Source organism: Urocampus carinirostris, chromosome 1 (genome assembly GCF_059441175.1).
Source record: "Urocampus carinirostris isolate Australia breed hairy pipefish chromosome 1, RoL_Ucar_1.0, whole genome shotgun sequence".
NCBI lineage: Eukaryota > Metazoa > Chordata > Actinopteri > Syngnathiformes > Syngnathidae > Urocampus > Urocampus carinirostris.
In genome coordinates this window covers 71,987,040-72,004,283 of record NC_142349.1, presented here as the reverse complement: position 1 = coordinate 72,004,283, position 17,244 = coordinate 71,987,040, and the positions used below count along the sequence as shown (strand labels likewise).

Sequence of the window (17,244 nt, the reverse complement as noted above, 5' to 3'; positions counted from 1 at the left end):
GAAAATAGAAACTAAGGAATGGTTGGCATTTCTTGAATCCCAAGACTTTAACCTTCCGAATGATATTTGAAACGATGCATTTGAGTGACATCGTACGGACACTGCATCCGCACGTGTTCTCGACACGTATTTGCTTCTTTGCAAGCTTTGGGAATGTTAATGGGGTAATAAGTTGGACTGAACTATCTGACTGTTTTGTCCACGTTCCCATTGTAGCGCCTTATAATCCGGTGCGCCTTATCTATGGAAGATATAGGACCGAAAACTATTTTTTGGGGGTGCGCCCTATAACCCGGTGCGCCCTATAGTGCGGAAAATACGGTAAATGAAAAACAGCTTAGATACAGTGTAAACAACGAGTTACTTGCAAGAACTTTCAAATACGTCATGGACATTCGGTTCAATTTTTAGTCCACCATTCTCATGATCGTTTCTACCTATTTGCAGACTTGCGAACCGCGCCACAATATTAAACTCACTCTTAAAATTTAATCCGCCTCGCTTTTATCTCTTGACATTAACCTTTGTTATTGCCTCTCTCTATCCTCCCTCCCAACAATCGCAACTGTTATTGCTTGTGCCCGAAGGCAAGGCAGAGGGTCAATCCACACCGTATGACAGCGCAGAGTTATTACAGATCCAGGAAACCTGGCGGCGGCTGACGCAGTACTTTTGATAGTAAATACTACTTAAGTTTTTTTACGAGTTCTATTTGCACGCGATTGTGACGATCGTTTTAGGAGGTGAAGCGTTGACCTGATATCTGGGCTCGTCTTTTTGACATTGAACCCTTCATTTATTTATTTACATTTTTTTGGGTTGGGTAATCCATAAAGGTTAGTAATACAGGATTTAAGAATATCATACTCAATGCATGGGAATCAAGGGAAGGTTAAAGGGGAGCCTCATCTGCTTGCCTAATTAGAGGCGAGAGATAATTTGAGAGGATTAGCGTAGTGCGAAAGGTTATTGCTGCTGCTCAGTAATTAACCAAGAAAAATTGCAATGGAATTTATTGATAGATTGGTCCACTCCCATGTTGTTACTTTTCAGGTCTGTTTTTTTCCTCTATACAGGAAGTGCAGAATTATTAGGCAAGTTGTATTTTTGAGGATTAATTTTATTATTGAACAACAACCATGTTCTTAATGAACCCAAAAGTCTCATTAATATCAAAGCTGAATATTTTGGAAGTTGGAGTGGGGCTTTTTTAGTTTTAGCTATTTTAGGAGGATATCTGTGTGTGCAGGTGACTATTACTGTGCATAATTATTAGGCAACTTAACAAAAAACAAATGTATACCCATTTCAATTATTTATTTTCATCAGGGAAACCAATATAACAGCTCAACATTCACAAATATACATTTCTGACATTCAAAAACAAAACAAAAACAAATCAGTGACCAATATAGCCACCTTTCTTTGCAAGGACACTCAAAAGCCTGCCATCCATGGGTTCTGTCAGTGCTTTGATCTGTTCACGATCAACATTGCGTGCAGCAGCGACCACAGCCTACCAGACACTGTTCAGAGAGGTGTACTGTTTTCCCTCCTTGTAAATCTCACATTTGATGAGGGACCACAGGTTCTCTATGGGGTTCAGATCAGGTGAACAAGGAGGCCATGTCATTAGTTTTTCTTCTTTTAGACCCTTTCTTGCCAGCCACGCTGTGGAGTACTTGGATGCGTGTGATGGAGCGTTGTCCTGCATGAAAATCATGTTTTTCTTGAAGGATGTGGACTTCTTCCCGTACCACTGCTTGAAGAAGGTGTCTTCCAGAAACTGGCAGTAGGACTGGGAGTTGAGCTTGAGTCCAACCTCAACCCGAAAAGGCCCCACAAGCTCATCTTTGATGATACCAGCCCATACCAGTACCCCACCTCCACCTTGCTGGCGTCTGAGGCGGACTGGAGCTCTCTGCCCTTTACCGATCCAGCCACGGGCCCATCCATCTGGCCCATCAAGACTCACTCTCATTTCATCAGTCCATAAAACCTTAGAAAAATCCGTCTTGACGTTTCAGCTTGTGTGTCTTGTTCAGTGGTGGTCGTTTTTCAGCCTTTCTTACCTTGGCCATGTCTCTGAGTATTGCACACCTTGTGCTTTTGGGCACTCCAGTGATGTTGCAGCTCTGAAATATGGCAAAACTGGTGGCAAGTGGCATCTTGGCAGCTGTACGCTTGACTTTTCTCAGTTCACGGGCAGTTATTTTGCGCCTTGGTTTTTCTACACGCTTCTTGCGACCCTGTTGACTATTTTGAATGTAACGCTTGATTGTTCGATGATCACGCTTCAGAAGCTTGGCAATTTTACGAGTGCTGCATCCCTCTGCAAGATATCTCACTATTTTTGACTTTTCAGATCCTGTCAAGTCCCTCTTCTGACCCATTTTGCCAAAGGAAAGGAAGTTGCCTAATAATTATGCACACCTGATATAGGGTGTTGATGTCATTAGACCACACCCCTTCTCATTACAGAGATGCACATCACCTGATATGCTTAATTGGTAGTAGGCTTTCGAGCCTATACAGCTTGGAGTAAGACAACATGCATAAAGAGGATGATGTGGTCAAAATACTCATTTGCCTAATAATTCTGCACTCCCTGTAGTGTTTGAGAACATTTATCTACCTTATGTCAGGAATGGAGACAGGACCCACTCGCGTAACGTTTCTCAGAGTTTTATTGGAAAAAGGGAAAGGGGTGCACACAAGATCCGGAGATCGCTAGTCGTGGGTGTAGGATGCTCAGACGCGGAAGCGGGACTTCCGTGGCGAGCGATGGCAGTGTTGAGAGCGAAAAAAAACGGGCCAGTAGGTGGAAGAGCAAAAACGTGGTCAATATCAGAAAATGGGTCATTATTTGGGACGGGGGAACAGACGTGGTCGAGATCAAACAGATCGTGACGGGAGAAAAACAGGAGCAAAAACACAGGACAGGCGAAAAAGGGGCTTGCCGTGTCAAAACGGAGATTCGCAGAGGGACCGACAAAAGGGGACTGACATGACAGAGTTTAAATACTGACAGGGAGCCAATCCGTCAACTAGCTGCAGCTGGCGCCCACGGGTGGGGCCAATTGGGTGCCATGGCAACCGTGACACCTTAGTGTCTAACAGTGTGCTGAATAATGCATCGGATAAGACTCAAAACCTTTCACAAGTCAAAAGGATAGATTTATGCAAGTACAAGGGTAATCCAAGAAGAAGGCGTATGACATCTCTAAGCAACGTTTGGTATCTATAAAAAACAAACTTGATCGGAGAATGCGCGGGAGCTCTGGCCCCTGGCCCATGACGCCTTATCTTCTGAACGTTTGTCTCTAGTTATCTATCTATCTATCTATCTATCTATCTATCTATCTATCTATCTATCTATCTATCTATCTATCTATCTATCTATCTATCTATCTATCTATCTATCTATCTATCTATCTATCTATCTATCTATCTATCTATCTATCTATCTATCTATCTATCTATCTATCTATCTATCTATCTATCTATCTATCTATCTATCTATCTATCTATCTATGCAAACACCTACCGACCTACCTACCTACCTTGGTCATATTCCTCAAGAGGGGTGACCGACAGCAAGAGAAATACAAACAATAACTAGGAAAATTTAAAAAAGGGAAAAAAATTGCAAACAAACACACACAAACATTTTTGGACCATGGCCAACCCAAATGCCCAAACACTCAAACAAGTTAGGCACCTCTGCACCTAAGTTGGTCATGCTTTCGTCCCTCCAGATGAAACAGGACACGAGGAAGCGGCCATGTCACTCGGGTCAGGGTGACACAACACACTCTTCTGTTCAACAGCAGGGCCCAACAGCTTTCACTGGTTTACCCCTGCTGCATCATACAGGTGCCCTGCCCATCCCTTAGAACAGGTCCAAACATCCCACTATCCTCTCCACTCCTTCCTATCACCAACAAGAGATCTAGCTTCCACTATATTTAGACCTCTTTCCTGCAGTGCACTCATAACACCATCCATCCACGTCAATGGCGGCCTTCCTCTTGGTCTCCTTCTATTTACTTCTGCTCTGTAGATCCTCTTCAACATTCGTTCCTCATCCATCCTCTCCATGTGTCCAAACCAACAGAGTCCTCTTTTGTCCACACGCTTGCTCAGTTCCACGACTACTCCAGTTCTGTTTCTCACAATTTCATTTCTCAATCTATCCAATCTTGTCACTCCTCTAACACTTCACCTCTAAAACATTGAATTTCCTTGTCAAATCTGCATTCAGGCTCCAAGTCTCTGCACCATACAACACAGTCGGCACAATCACACTCTCATACAGTCCCCTCTTAACATCCATACGCATACTCTTGTTGCTCATCCCTCTCCTCAGAGCACCCAAAACCTTGCTTCCTTTATTCACTCTGTGGCAGATGGAGTAATTGCTTGAAATTTTCCCTTGTGTGAAACATTCTCATGGCTTGGTATGTAAGCATAGCCAATGGCACTGGAGACTGCATGTAAGTGAAGGGAGGGGGGGAATCAAAACATTGTTTGAATATATGAAAGGGAACGGGGCGTATGAAACAAAGATAATCTTTTTGGTCTCTTTATTAATCTTTAATCTTTCCAGTGACATATTGGTTGCAGTAATGAAAAACGATATCCTATGTTTTTGTCCTACCATAGTGACAATGATTTTGACCTCACAAGCAACATACATGTGAGAGGTATTTTATTAAGGATATGGAAATAATTGGGACGTCAGATTAGCTGCAAGTGACAACCTTTTAAACTTTTTGGTAATACAAGGACCAATGTTCCCTGTCATTTTCCTTACGGGTCTGAGCGTTCACACAAAGTCGGTGAGCAACCCCTAAAACAACAGTGAGCAACGGCAATCCCAAGTGTGGCAGCTGAGTCATTATCAAACATGTCCAAAACTTGACATCACGTTACATTTTGCTGAGTTTTCGGCAATGCAAAATTATTTTTCACTTTTGAATGAATCGACTCATGTACGATTGCAAAGGTTGCAGGGCCTACAAACGTCATTTATTTTTACAATTCTTTCACTTGATTTCCATTTCTTTTTTTTCCTGGTATCTTTTGTCGCATAATAGTAACGTTTTTGGGGGCTTATTTAGTCTGTTGCACGATACACAACTGTATTTATTCACATTTTTTAGTGAAAGTACAATGTTGGCAACAAGATTCACTTGATATAATTGGAAATTATTTGAATGCTACACAAACTTTTTGTTCTTTTCCCTGTTTTTTCTATTTTTTTTTTAATTCCTTTAAACAAATTTCGTGTTTATTTTTTCCCCGATGTTTCTTTTTTCTTTCTTTTTTGTTCTCTATTACCTTTTTTCCCTTTATTTGCTTCTTTCTTTTCTTCTGGCTTTTTTTCCTGAATTTTTTTCTGCTCTTTTTTTTCTCTTTTTCTCTCCTTTTGTTTCGTTTTTTCTCAGCTTTTCACTACTTTTTCATTTTGGTATTTTTTTTTTCTTTTTTTGTTCTATTTCCCCCCTTCCTTTAAGTCATTTTGTGCACAATTTCACATAATATTTGGTCGTGTAGGGATTAAAGAAGCAAAAACAACCTAAAGAGCCGTTTGGGAGCCGTTTGGGACCCGATAGCGTCGGTCCTTTTTAGTGAGCCGAGCCGAAGAAGCCGGTTCTCGAAAATCTCTACTGACTTTACTCAACTTTGTTCTACTTCGACATTGACTTCAAAATACCGCATTTAAAACACAGCGTCAGGGGGTGTATTTTTACCTTCATGCACTGTAACTTTGACTTAATTCGCTTTTTAATTAGCAATTTCGAGCCCTGATTTTTGTGAGCCGGCTAGATTTTCTTGTGCGCGGAAAAGCTCTGGGTAGTGTGCAATTGCGCACACACGCAGCTTAGAGGGAACATTGACAAGGACCCCTCGCTATTTCGCGCTTTGGTTACCACTGTTTCACTCAATCGCGGATTTTGAATTGAATTGTCTTTTTTGTCATTAATTGACATCAACTTATCGTGTGTTTTTAGTAGACTGCAGGGACAGATTAGGAAGGGTGCCCTGTGTTGGGTGGGTGTGACTAATATAAATCTATATATTCATTCATTTTTAATCATCACAGTTTATCGGTAATACAAATCAGTTATCACTTCAAGATTTTTCAGTTCACAACAATATTGCACATTATTCAAAATAATATTGCTGAAATATTAGTCTATATATTTGTGTAGTTTAAATCATCACAGTTAATTAATTGGTAATACAAAGCAAGTTATCACTTCAGATTTTTCACTTCGTATATTCTTCGTGGTTTGCTGTCCCGCCACAGTTGTAATGCCTTTTTAAGGTCCAATCCATTATCATCCTCCTCAAAGCGTCACCAGGAATATAATTGAGTCCATATTGGCAGATAAGTCCTCTTCTTGCTAGGAGTATTCTTTTGTTTGTTTTCTTTCATCGAATCGTTGGCTTCAACACACGTGTTTTCCTTGCCTTCGCGATCTTCCGAAGAATTTCTCCTCCGTTTTTTCGTGCCGGAATTATTGTTGTTGTTATCACTTTCTGTGTTAAGTTTCAACTTATTACTGACACTGAAGAAATGACCAATTTTGTGTTGGTCTTCACCTAATACTAACTTTTTTAGGAGGCAAAATTAGCCTTCACCTTCCCTCGACGACAACCATCTCAACAATGACGTAATCTCGAAACAACGAGATCTCGTTCGCCAAGATTGGCGTGCAGACGAAAACTCGAACCGCGAGACCAAAACAACAATGGCGGATCTGCCTGACGAAAAGTTTGGAGTGCGGTAAATCTTTGTTTAAAAAAAAAATGTGATCGGGTAAAAATGCCAATTTTGTGTCAAAAAAGTTGATTTGAGACTATGCGTCCCCAGCAAAAATGATGCGTCTAGGACGCAGGGACGCGGGCAAACCAGAACACTGCTGGTGTATGCTGTCAGTCAAACAGCCGGTTTGGGCATGTGCAACGTCTCTGACTCAAAACAAACTGGGAAGGATCGCGGCCGTTAGCTTTTAGCGTCTCGTTACATTGAAAATAAATAAATCAATGAAATCGAACTCCAAGTAAAGTCAGAAAAACGCAATGCTCCGAAAGGGAAAGAAATAGCCTGGCTGCAGGTCCGAGCTACTGCTCAGCTAGGCTAACACACGATGCTAGTGCGCAATTAGCCAGTTACTCCGTGCCGTACCAACACAGGTAGAGGGGCTTCAACGTCCATGAGGGTGTGGCGAGGGTCCAAGCGTTTTGATTTCTGCTTGGGGTTCGGGAGGTGATAAAGCCCGCACCACAAAGCGATGGACAGGGCGAGCTTGTCGAAATAGGTGGGGGCATTTGGCTCATACCTGACTGCATGTACTTTTGTCAAATGTCCTCTGATTTCATTTTTATTTCATAAAATGACCATAAAATCATTCATTATACCGCAATTATGCGTTGAGTGTTATTATTGTCACGAACCAGAACAGGAAACAGGAAGCCGAACCCAATCGCGTAACGTTACTCACAGTTTATTGGGGAGAAGAGGAATGACCGCACACTCGATTCGGGGATCGTTGGTCGCGGAAGTAGATTGATCGGAACGAGGAAGTGGACAAAATCAAACAGATCGGGGCGAGAACAAAACAGGAGCAAAACACGGGCAAAAACGGGGATTCACAGGGCTTGACGTATCTGCACTGAAAAATATTCAAAGAATGCAAGGCTGAATAGTCAGCCCTCATACATTTTCACTTTACCAAATCTGGTCCGATTTCTGAAAAGTTTGGACACAGTTGGACGACAGTATCAAGGACCATTTCAACTAAATTTAACTCATTCATATTCCATACATGGTAAGTTTCAGAAATGGGATATTATTATTATTATTTGAAAAGACAACAATAAAATTAGTTTTTCAATCTACTTTATTGTTATTTTATGTTTAATTATTCCAAATTTTCTGGTGTTCTTTAACATAGTCATATGTAGCACTCTTATATTCGTCTGTTGCTCTCGAAGGAATGAGATCACATGGAGTTCGAGATTATGATTGCCGAGTCTCGATCAAAGCTTTTTCCGGTGCAGAACGGCGAAAAAGACCATGGTAAAGACTATGGATAATTCGGCTACATTTTAATAAACATTTCGGTGACCAAAAAAAAAAAGAAGACATTTTTAGAAATCGGTAGATGTTGCTCTCAGATGGGTAGGCGGGAGAATGGTAGCCAAAGCGGTAGTCTCCCGACCAAATCGGGAGACTTAAAAGTGTGATATTCAGGTTTGAGCAGGGTTGGGTAGGGTTACTTTAACTTGATTACTTTCAATTACTTTTGGATGACTCCAATACCAAATATGCTAATAAAAGACAAAATAAACTAAATATGAATAAAATGATGACTCACAACACGCGGTAAGCTTTCTCTCCTGGCTTGGATCTCTTTGATCTCCGGCAAAACTAACACAAAATGCGACGAGGGTTGGGTAGGGTTACTTTAACTGGATTACTTTCAATTACTTTTGGATTACTCCAATACCAAATATGCTAATAAAAGACAAAAGAAACGAAATATGAATAAAATGATGACTCAAAACATGTGGTAAGCTTTCTCTCCTGGCTTTGATCTCTTTGATCTCCGGCAAAACTAACACAAAATGCGACGAGGGTTGGGTAGGGTTACTTTAACTGGATTACTTTCAATTACTTTTGGATGACTCCAATACCAAATATGCTAATAAAAGACAAAAGAAACTAAATATGAATAAAATGATGACTCACAACACCTGGTAAGCTTTCTCTCCTGGCTTTGATCTCTTTGATCTCCGGCAAAACTAACACAAAATGCGACGAGGGTTGGGTAGGGTTACTTTAACTGGATTACTTTCAATTACTTTTGGATTACTCCAATACCAAATATGCTAATAAAAGACAAAATAAACTAAATCTGAATAAAATGATGACTCACAACATGTGGTAAGCTTTCTCTCCTGGCTTTGATCTCTTTGATCTCCGGCAAAACTAACACAAAATGCGACGAGGGTTGGGTAGGGTTACTTTAACTGGATTACTTTCAAATCCTTTTGGATTACTCCAATACCAAATATGCTGATAGACAAAAAAAACAAGATATGAATAAAATGATGACTCACAACACGCGGTAAGCTTTCTCTCCTGGCTTTGATCTCTTTGATCTCCGGCAAAACTAACATCAAATGCGACAGAAACAAAACGAAAATAAATCCAAACAGCTTGCCAACATCATTTTTTGCCATTCCATGTATTCCGTTACTCCCAAAGCCTGCACAAAATTCAGTCATTTTATTCCTATTTAGTTTCTTTAGTCTTTTATTAGCTTATTTGGTATTGGAGTAATCCCAAAGTAATTGAAAGTAATCAAGTTAAAGTAAACCCTGGGTTTGAGGAACAGATAATCTCAGTTTTAGCGACTTGCGCTTGTGTGTGTTTGGGTCGGTGGGGGCGGATTAGGCCTGACAAGAAGTCGACCTTGAGGTTGAGTCATGGCGATATCATTATGAGGGGAAATAAGATTGCATGTCGCTACCCTAATCCATTCTCCAGCCGTAATGTCACCACCCTTCTTTTAATGTCCTTCACGCATTTATGAAACACACACATGCACGCATTGAGCGGGACCATTAGATAATTTCATGCCGCCTGCATCAATGTCCGGAAAATGTATCACCTTCAGAGGACCCGTGTTCTGGTTTGCCCCCGTCCCTGTGTCCTAGACGCATGATTTTTGCTGGGGACGCATCGTCTCAAATCAACATGCGACGCAACTTTTTTGGACACAAAATTGTCATTATCATTTTTTAACAAAGATTTACCGCACTCCAAACTTTTCGTCAGGCAGATCCGCCATTGTTGTTTTGGTCTCGCGGTTCGAGATTTCGTCTGCACGTCGTTGCTTCGAGATGACGTCATTGTTGTGGTGCTTGTCGTCGAGGGAAGGTGAAGTATGCATACCTGTCAACCTGTACGTTTTTGCCGTACAAAGTACGTTTATTATGCATTTTACGACGTGTACGATGTACAAGAAAAGGCAAATCATATAATTCATACATCATATAATCTCATTTGTTCTTGACTCCCTCAAAGTAATATTTATTTTAGTCATGCTGTGTTATGGCCTCGGTCGGACAAGTCTGGTGGGTTTGTTTTGTTTCTCGTCGTTTCCTATATTATTTATCCCTTAAAGGTGATGTCCGCAATTTGAAAGGTGTCCAATTAATGACGCCATCTTCTGGCTGAACTCATCATTGCAGCATCTGTCATATGCTTGTATCGCACGTGCACGTACGTGGCTTTTTTAAACACACTCGAATAGACTTTTCTTTTTTGGAGTTTGGGTTGGCATTTGGACTGTATTTGAAACAGTCCTTTTCTTACTTTCACCATTTTCATCCCAAAATTAAAGAAAACTACGAGCACGCGCATCAAATCATTCTCATCCCCTCTAATTCTTTGGGTAAATAAACATAACGACGAATTCCTTTAAAAAATCTAGTTTTTATTTTTTCCTAGCTGTTACTTTTTTCTTGCTTTTTTGTTCTCTATTACCTTTTTTCTTTTATTTGTTTCTTTTTCTTTTTTCAGAATTTTTTCTGCTCTTTTTTCACTTTTTCTCTCCTTTTGTTTCTTTTTTTTCTCAAGCTTTATTTTATGGGAAATGGGGAATTCGTGCACGTTAACACAAACGCCAGTGATTTGGCGATCGCTGGGCGGAAGAAGTAAGGCAGCAGTCTGGCGTGGAATGACAGGAAGCCAGAGGCCGACGAGATCGATACCAGTTACACGGGCAGATACTGGACAGATGGGGTCGATACCGGATGGGATGGGACAGACAGGATTGATATCAGACACTGCAGACTGGAGTCCGATAACAAGCAGGATGAGATAGACGGGAACGATACCTGTCACTGGAGATCGATATCAAACAGGACAAAATAGAAGGGAACAATACCAGACACTGGAGATCGATATTAAACAGGACAAAATAGGCTGGAACGATCCCAGACAGGAAACACAAGCAGGAAACCGGAGAGAGTCAAAACACACATCTTGCGGGTGCAGAGGTTCTTTGACGGACTGACAAAGGGTGAACGAGAGCACTGAGCTTAAATAGGAGGTAAGCCAATCAGTCAACGAGCTGTTACCTGTTCTGATTCGACCTTAAAATAAACATTTCCAATATTTTATTGATTACACACTTATTGGCAGTTTTTTTCTGCCCACATAAATCTTAAAATTTAACTAGATTATGTACTAAAGCACAGGTGTCAAACAGGCGGCCCGCGGGCCAGATCAGGCCCGCTAAGGGATTGGATCCGGCCCGCGAGACAACACTCAGAGAAGCGCAAGAGAAAAATAAGCTGCAGGTTGAAATATGTCCACTTGATGTTGCCAAAGCCAGGTGCCTCGAACAAAGACACTGTACTTGTATTTCTTTCTCTCTCTCTCACTCTCTCTCTTTTCCACCCTTTCTCTCCCACTCTCTGTCTCTGTCTCTCTCTATTTCTCTCTTTTTCTCTTTCTTTTTTGCTCTTTGTCTCTTTCTCCCTGTGCCTTTTTAACTTCTTTTACTCTAACTTCCTCTTTTCCTTTTCTCTCTTTTCTCTTTCTCTCTTCCTACCCTTCGCGCTTTCTTTTCTCTTTTCTCTCCTTCTGTCTATTTCTCTTAGGATTTCTTTCTTCCTCTCCCTTTCTTTCCCCCTCTCTCACGACTTCTCTTTTTATCACTTTTGTTTCTCACGCTCTCTCCCTCTCTCCCTTTTTTTCTTTCTGTGTCCTGCCCTCTCCCCCTTTCCCTCCCTCTTTCTCTTATTTCTTTATCTCTTTTTCTTTCTCTTTAATCTACTAGTCCGGCCCCCGACAGAATATTTGTTCTATCGTGTGGCCCCCGAGTTCAAATGAGTTTGACACCCCTGTACTAAAGGGTCTCATAGAAGTAGTATGCATCGTCAAACTGCTATGATAGATTGTATTATATAATAGGTCGGTCCTTTCTGATATTGCTGTCCAACCACGCCATCTAGCGGGCAGTAGGAGTTATTACCATAGATAGATAGATAGATAGATACTAAGCGTTGACATTCCAGTCACATCTTGTATGTTTTCTGTCAGAATGTATATTTTTGAGATCCATGCATAATATTTTGAAACATGACACTATCCACAATTCTTAAACACTATTCTATAACCCAATTTAGTTGAAGATCTAATTTAATGTCTGTATGCCATTGCTGCCTTGGTATACCGCAGCAGATCCATCAACATGGTAAATGACTCTTCTCACCCCTGGCCACCACCAGGGTTGGGTAGGGTTACTTTAACTGGATTACTTTCAATGACTTTTGGATGACTCCAATACCAAATATGCTAATAAAAGACAAAAGAAACTAAATAGGAATAAAATGACTCAATTTTGTGCAGGCTTGGGGAGTAACAGAATACATGGGCAAAAATGATGTTGGCAAGCTGTTTGGATTTATTTTCATTTTGTTTCTGTCGCATTTTATGTTAGTTTTTCCGGAGATCAAAGAGATCAAAGCCAGGAGAGAAAGCTTACCGCGTGTTGTGAGTTATCATTTTATTCATATTTCGTTTCTTTTGTCTTTTATTAGCATATTTGGTATTGGAGTCATCAAAAAGTCATTGAAAGTAATCCAGTTAAAGTAAACCTACCCAACCCTGGTCGCATTTTGTGTTAGTTTTGCTGGAGATCAAAGAGATCAAAGCCAGGAGAGAAAGCTTACCACGTGTTGTGAGTTAATATTTTATTCATATTTAATTTCTTTTGTATTTTATTAGCATATTTGGTCTTGGAGTCATCCAAAAGTAATTGAAAGTAATCCAGTTAAAGTAACCCTACCCAACCCTGGTCGCATTTTATGTTAGTTTTGCCGGAGATCAAAGCCAGGAGAGAAAACTTACCACGTTTTGTGAGTCATAATTTTATTCATATTTAGTTTCTTTTGTCTTTTATTAGCATATTTGGTATTGGAGTCATCAAAAAGTCATTGAAAGTAATCCAGTTAAAGTAAACCTACCCAACCCTGGCCACCACCGAATTGACATGTTGCCCTCTGGTTAGGTGCTAAAAAACAGGCTCTGAGACAGTTTCTTCCCCATGACCACTATAAAAAACCGACGAAAACATAAATATTTTGTGACTTATTTTGGAATTTTTGTTGCTATTAAATGTCATTCGAGTCAAGTCATGTTTATTTGTATAGCTCTTAATCTCAAGAAGTTTCAAAGGGGTGCACAGACTACTATTAGACCATCCACTGATCTCGCTGCAGCATTTTGTACCAGCTGAAGGCTCTTGATTTTGGACTTCGGGAGACCGGAGAGTAGTGCATTACAGCCATTGAGTCGGGAGGTAACAAACGCGTGAATTTTAATCTCTGCATCCGACTGAGACAGCATTGGGCGAATTTTAGCAATGTTGCGAAGATGGAAAAAAGCTGTTCTAGTCATATTCTTAACGTGTTTGAAAGGACAGATCGTCGTCAAATATGACACTCAAATTTTTGACTGATATTACATTTGTCAATGTTCAGAGCAGTTTTTGAGAACAAGTCACGACATTTAGATGGACCAATAACTAGCATTTCGGTCTTTTCAGAGTTAAGGCGCAAGAAGTTGAGTGACATCCATTCTTTTATCTCAGTGAGGCAGGCCTCCAAATTTCCACAGTTTAGTGTGGAAGATTCCTCCAACGGAAGATATGGTTGAGTGTCATCTGCGTAGCACTGAAAACTGATATTATACTTGCGAATAATATCACCTCATGGAAGCACGTAAACGTTGAAAAGAAGGGGGCCAAGTACTGAACCCTGTGGAACACCACAGGTCACATTAAAGGGCTCAGATGTCATTTCACCATATTTAACACAGTGCTTCCTATCTGAGAAGTAGGATCTGAACCATCAGAGGACGGTTCCTGAGAGACCAATCCATTTTTCCAACTGTTCTAGTAAGATATTATAGCCCACAGTGTCAAAGGCAGTACTAAAGTCCAGCAGCAGCAAGAGAGATGAAGCGCCGGAAATAGCTATTCAAGCAATATTCTTAACGTGTAACTGAAAAGACAGGTTAGGACAATAGAGTTCAATGAGTCAGAACAGAGCGGAATGTTTCAAAATAAAATAAAGCAGACGAAAATGTTGTGTAAAACTTCTGTTTTTGCAATACAAATCAACAACATTGACACAAAAGATCAATGACATGTGTGTGTTCCTGTCTTTTTTCGTAGGAGCTTGCTTTCTTTGTCTGATAGACGTGGTCCCTGTCAAGAACGAAGACGGCCGGGTCATCATGTTCATTCTTAATTTTGAGCTGCCGGATGACATCCGAGCTGCCAACAGCTCTCCAGCCAGGGAGCTTAGCAGAGTTCTCAGAATCCCCTGGCTGACTTTAGGTAAGAGATTTTTGGTGAGTGTAAAAGTTCAGCACCTTTAAGTGCAATGTTCCCTGTAATTTTCCTTACGGGTCTGAGCGTTTACACAAAGTCGGTGAGCAATGCTTGAAACAACAGGGAGCAACAGCAATCCCAAGTGCGGCAACTAAGTCAATATCAGACATGTCCAAAACTTGACATCAAGTTACATTTTGCAGAGTTTCCAGCAATGCAAAATTATTTTTCTCTTTTGAAGGAATTGACTCATGTATTATTGCAAAGGTCATTTGTTTTTACAATTCTTTCACAAGATTTCCATTTCTTTTTTTTCCCTGGTATCTTTTGTCGCATAATACGAACATTTTAGGGGGCTTATTTAGTCGGTTGCAGGATACGGAACTGTATTTAATCACATTTTTTAGTGGAAGTACAATGTTGGCAATAAGATTCACTTGATATAATTGGAAATGATTTGAATGCTACACAAACTTTTTCTTCTTTTCCCTGTTTTTCTATTTTTTTTTTAATTTCTTCAAAAAAATCTCGTGTTTATTTTTTCCTAGCTGTTCCTTTTTTTCTTGCTTTTTTGTTCTCTATTACCTTTTTTCCTTTACTTGTTTCTTTTTCTTTTTTTTTCAGAAATTTTCCTGCTCTTTTTTTTCTCTCTTTTCTCTCCTTTTGTTTCTTTTTTACTCAGCTTTTCACTACTTTTTCATTTTGGTATTTTTTTCTTTTTTGCTCTCCCCCCTTCTTTTAAGTCATTTTGGCCATGATTTTACATAATATTTGGTCACGTTGGGATGAAAGAAGCAAAAACGACCTGAAGAGCCATTTGAGACCCGAAAGAGACGGTTCTTTATATTGAGCTAAGCCGAAGAAGCCGGTTCTCGAAAAACTCTACTAACTTTACTCAACTTCGTTCTACTTCGACCTTGACTTCAAAATACCGCATTTAGAACACAGTGTCAGGGTAACCCGGGTATTTTTGCCTTAATGCACTGTCTCTTTGACTTAATTCTTCTTCTTAATTAGCAGGTTCGAGTCCTGATTTTTGTAAGCTGACTAGATTTTCTTGTGCGCAGAAAAGCTCTGGGTGGTGCGCAATTGCGCACACACGCAGCTTAGAGGGAACATTGTTTAGGTGTCCTTGCTGAATGTTGTAGTAATGTAAGAGTGATGATTGATGCCTAGTCTGCATTTAATGTTGAAAATAATGAAGAAAAACATTGTTTTCTGGAATACCTTTCACATGTCCCTTGTCAACGATTTAGCTCGAAGGCAGCGCCTCCGCCTCCTCCTTCGCAGACCAGGGATGGGCGTCCTATCTCCGGACACGGAACTCAGTGCCCCACACGCAGACCTTCCCCCCCTGGGTCACGAATCTGTGGCCCTGGAAAAACTGCTGTCCCTCCCGGAGAGGCAGCAGCTCCGCGAGGCAGGAGAAGAGCTACTGCTTTGGGACAAGGACGTGGCGGAAGACGGGACGGAGGCAAATAGTGAAGAAGGCGCAAAGATAGGAGAAGGTGATGTTTTTGGCTTGAAATGGGGAATGAGAGAAGAGGGCGAGAGAGGAGAGCAGGAGATGCTCGCTTGTCCTCAGACTTCTTCTTCAGTACCGTCAACTCTGACTCAACAGCCTTTGGCCTTCTCGTGTGTGACGACAAGGTATTTATTTGGCTTCTCTTTGTCTCATTCAACATTGCAACGCCATTACAATTGATACCCCAACCTAACTGTAATTTCACCAACAACCTATTTTCCCTAGTTTTTTCTCGCCAAAATATTTGAGTTCACAATTTTTAAACTACCGTAAATTCCGGACTATAAGGCGCACCTGATTATAAGCCGCACCCCCCCACATTTCCGGCGGAAAACCGACTTATTATATACACAAGCCGCACCGGCATATTAGCCGCATGCACCCACATTAAGAAAAGAAGTCCTTTCTAATTAATCAAATCAATTGGGGCAAACCTGTATAGATTTATTGTTTCTCTGTCACCTTTCTCAATATCAGTCATATCATATTACACCTCTAAGCCACTAGGCTGAGACACCTGTTTTCAGTGAAGAGGCGGTGACAAGGCCCTGACCTATTCGACACATGCCGACACAGTTTGAATCTCTCAGTCGGCGTATCGAATAGAAAATGATACAGGTCGTTATCATTTAATGCAGACCTGCAAAGTCCGGGTACTCGTTGAAAGTAATCCAAGGGAAAAAAAAGTGTATATTTCCAAAGGTAAGGGTGGGAAAAATATATATCCACTTTTGTCTGCCGTGTCCACAAACACTCACCTTTACTGGTCCCTACTTCCCAGAATCCCCCGCGTCTGTTACGCCCCTTCTTTTTAATTGGTCAGTGCAAGACTTATCAGAATAAGCGTCCAAAATAAATACAAATAAATACATGACAAAAATATACAGTTGCAAATACATATCATGATCCTAATAGCCTAAGAATTGGGATTTAGCGCATATTGTTGTAGCAATGCTTTGATGCTAGGTCCTTAGCTTGGCCTTTGCAAGGCCTTGATGCTAGATCCTTAGCTTGGCTTGTAGCAAGGCTTTGATGCTAGTTCCTTAGCTTGGCCAGGCTTTAGGGCTAGATTGGCCTTTTGGCCGTACCTCTTGCCATGATCTTTGATTTTTGCATTTAGGAGATGGAATAAGAGCTTGCTCTGTCCACTCCACGCATCGGCCCGGTATTGCAGTACCTCCGGGAACGGTGCATTCGCAATGATCGCAGCAAGGCTTTAGGGCTAGGACCTTAGCTTGGCCTTTTGGCTGAGAGTAAGTGTCCCGGCTCCTAGGCTTTGTAGCGTATTATGAA

General features: G+C 40.9%; 1 protein-coding gene and 1 pseudogene across 1 annotated transcript in view; both read left to right on the top strand.

The window, feature by feature from the left end:
- The window catches only part of LOC148376737 (voltage-gated inwardly rectifying potassium channel KCNH6-like), a 79,226-nt gene that overhangs the window by 16,495 nt on the left and 45,487 nt on the right, over positions 1-17,244 (top strand). The window contains exons 3-5 of the mRNA XM_088326706.1: positions 14,268-14,432; positions 15,683-16,076; positions 16,733-16,746. Coding sequence (XP_088182832.1) covers positions 14,268-14,432; positions 15,683-16,076; positions 16,733-16,746 — 573 coding nt within the window. The remainder of the gene's footprint in view (positions 1-14,267; positions 14,433-15,682; positions 16,077-16,732; positions 16,747-17,244) is intronic.
- On the top strand, positions 17,017-17,150 carry LOC148376738 (U2 spliceosomal RNA; annotated as a pseudogene).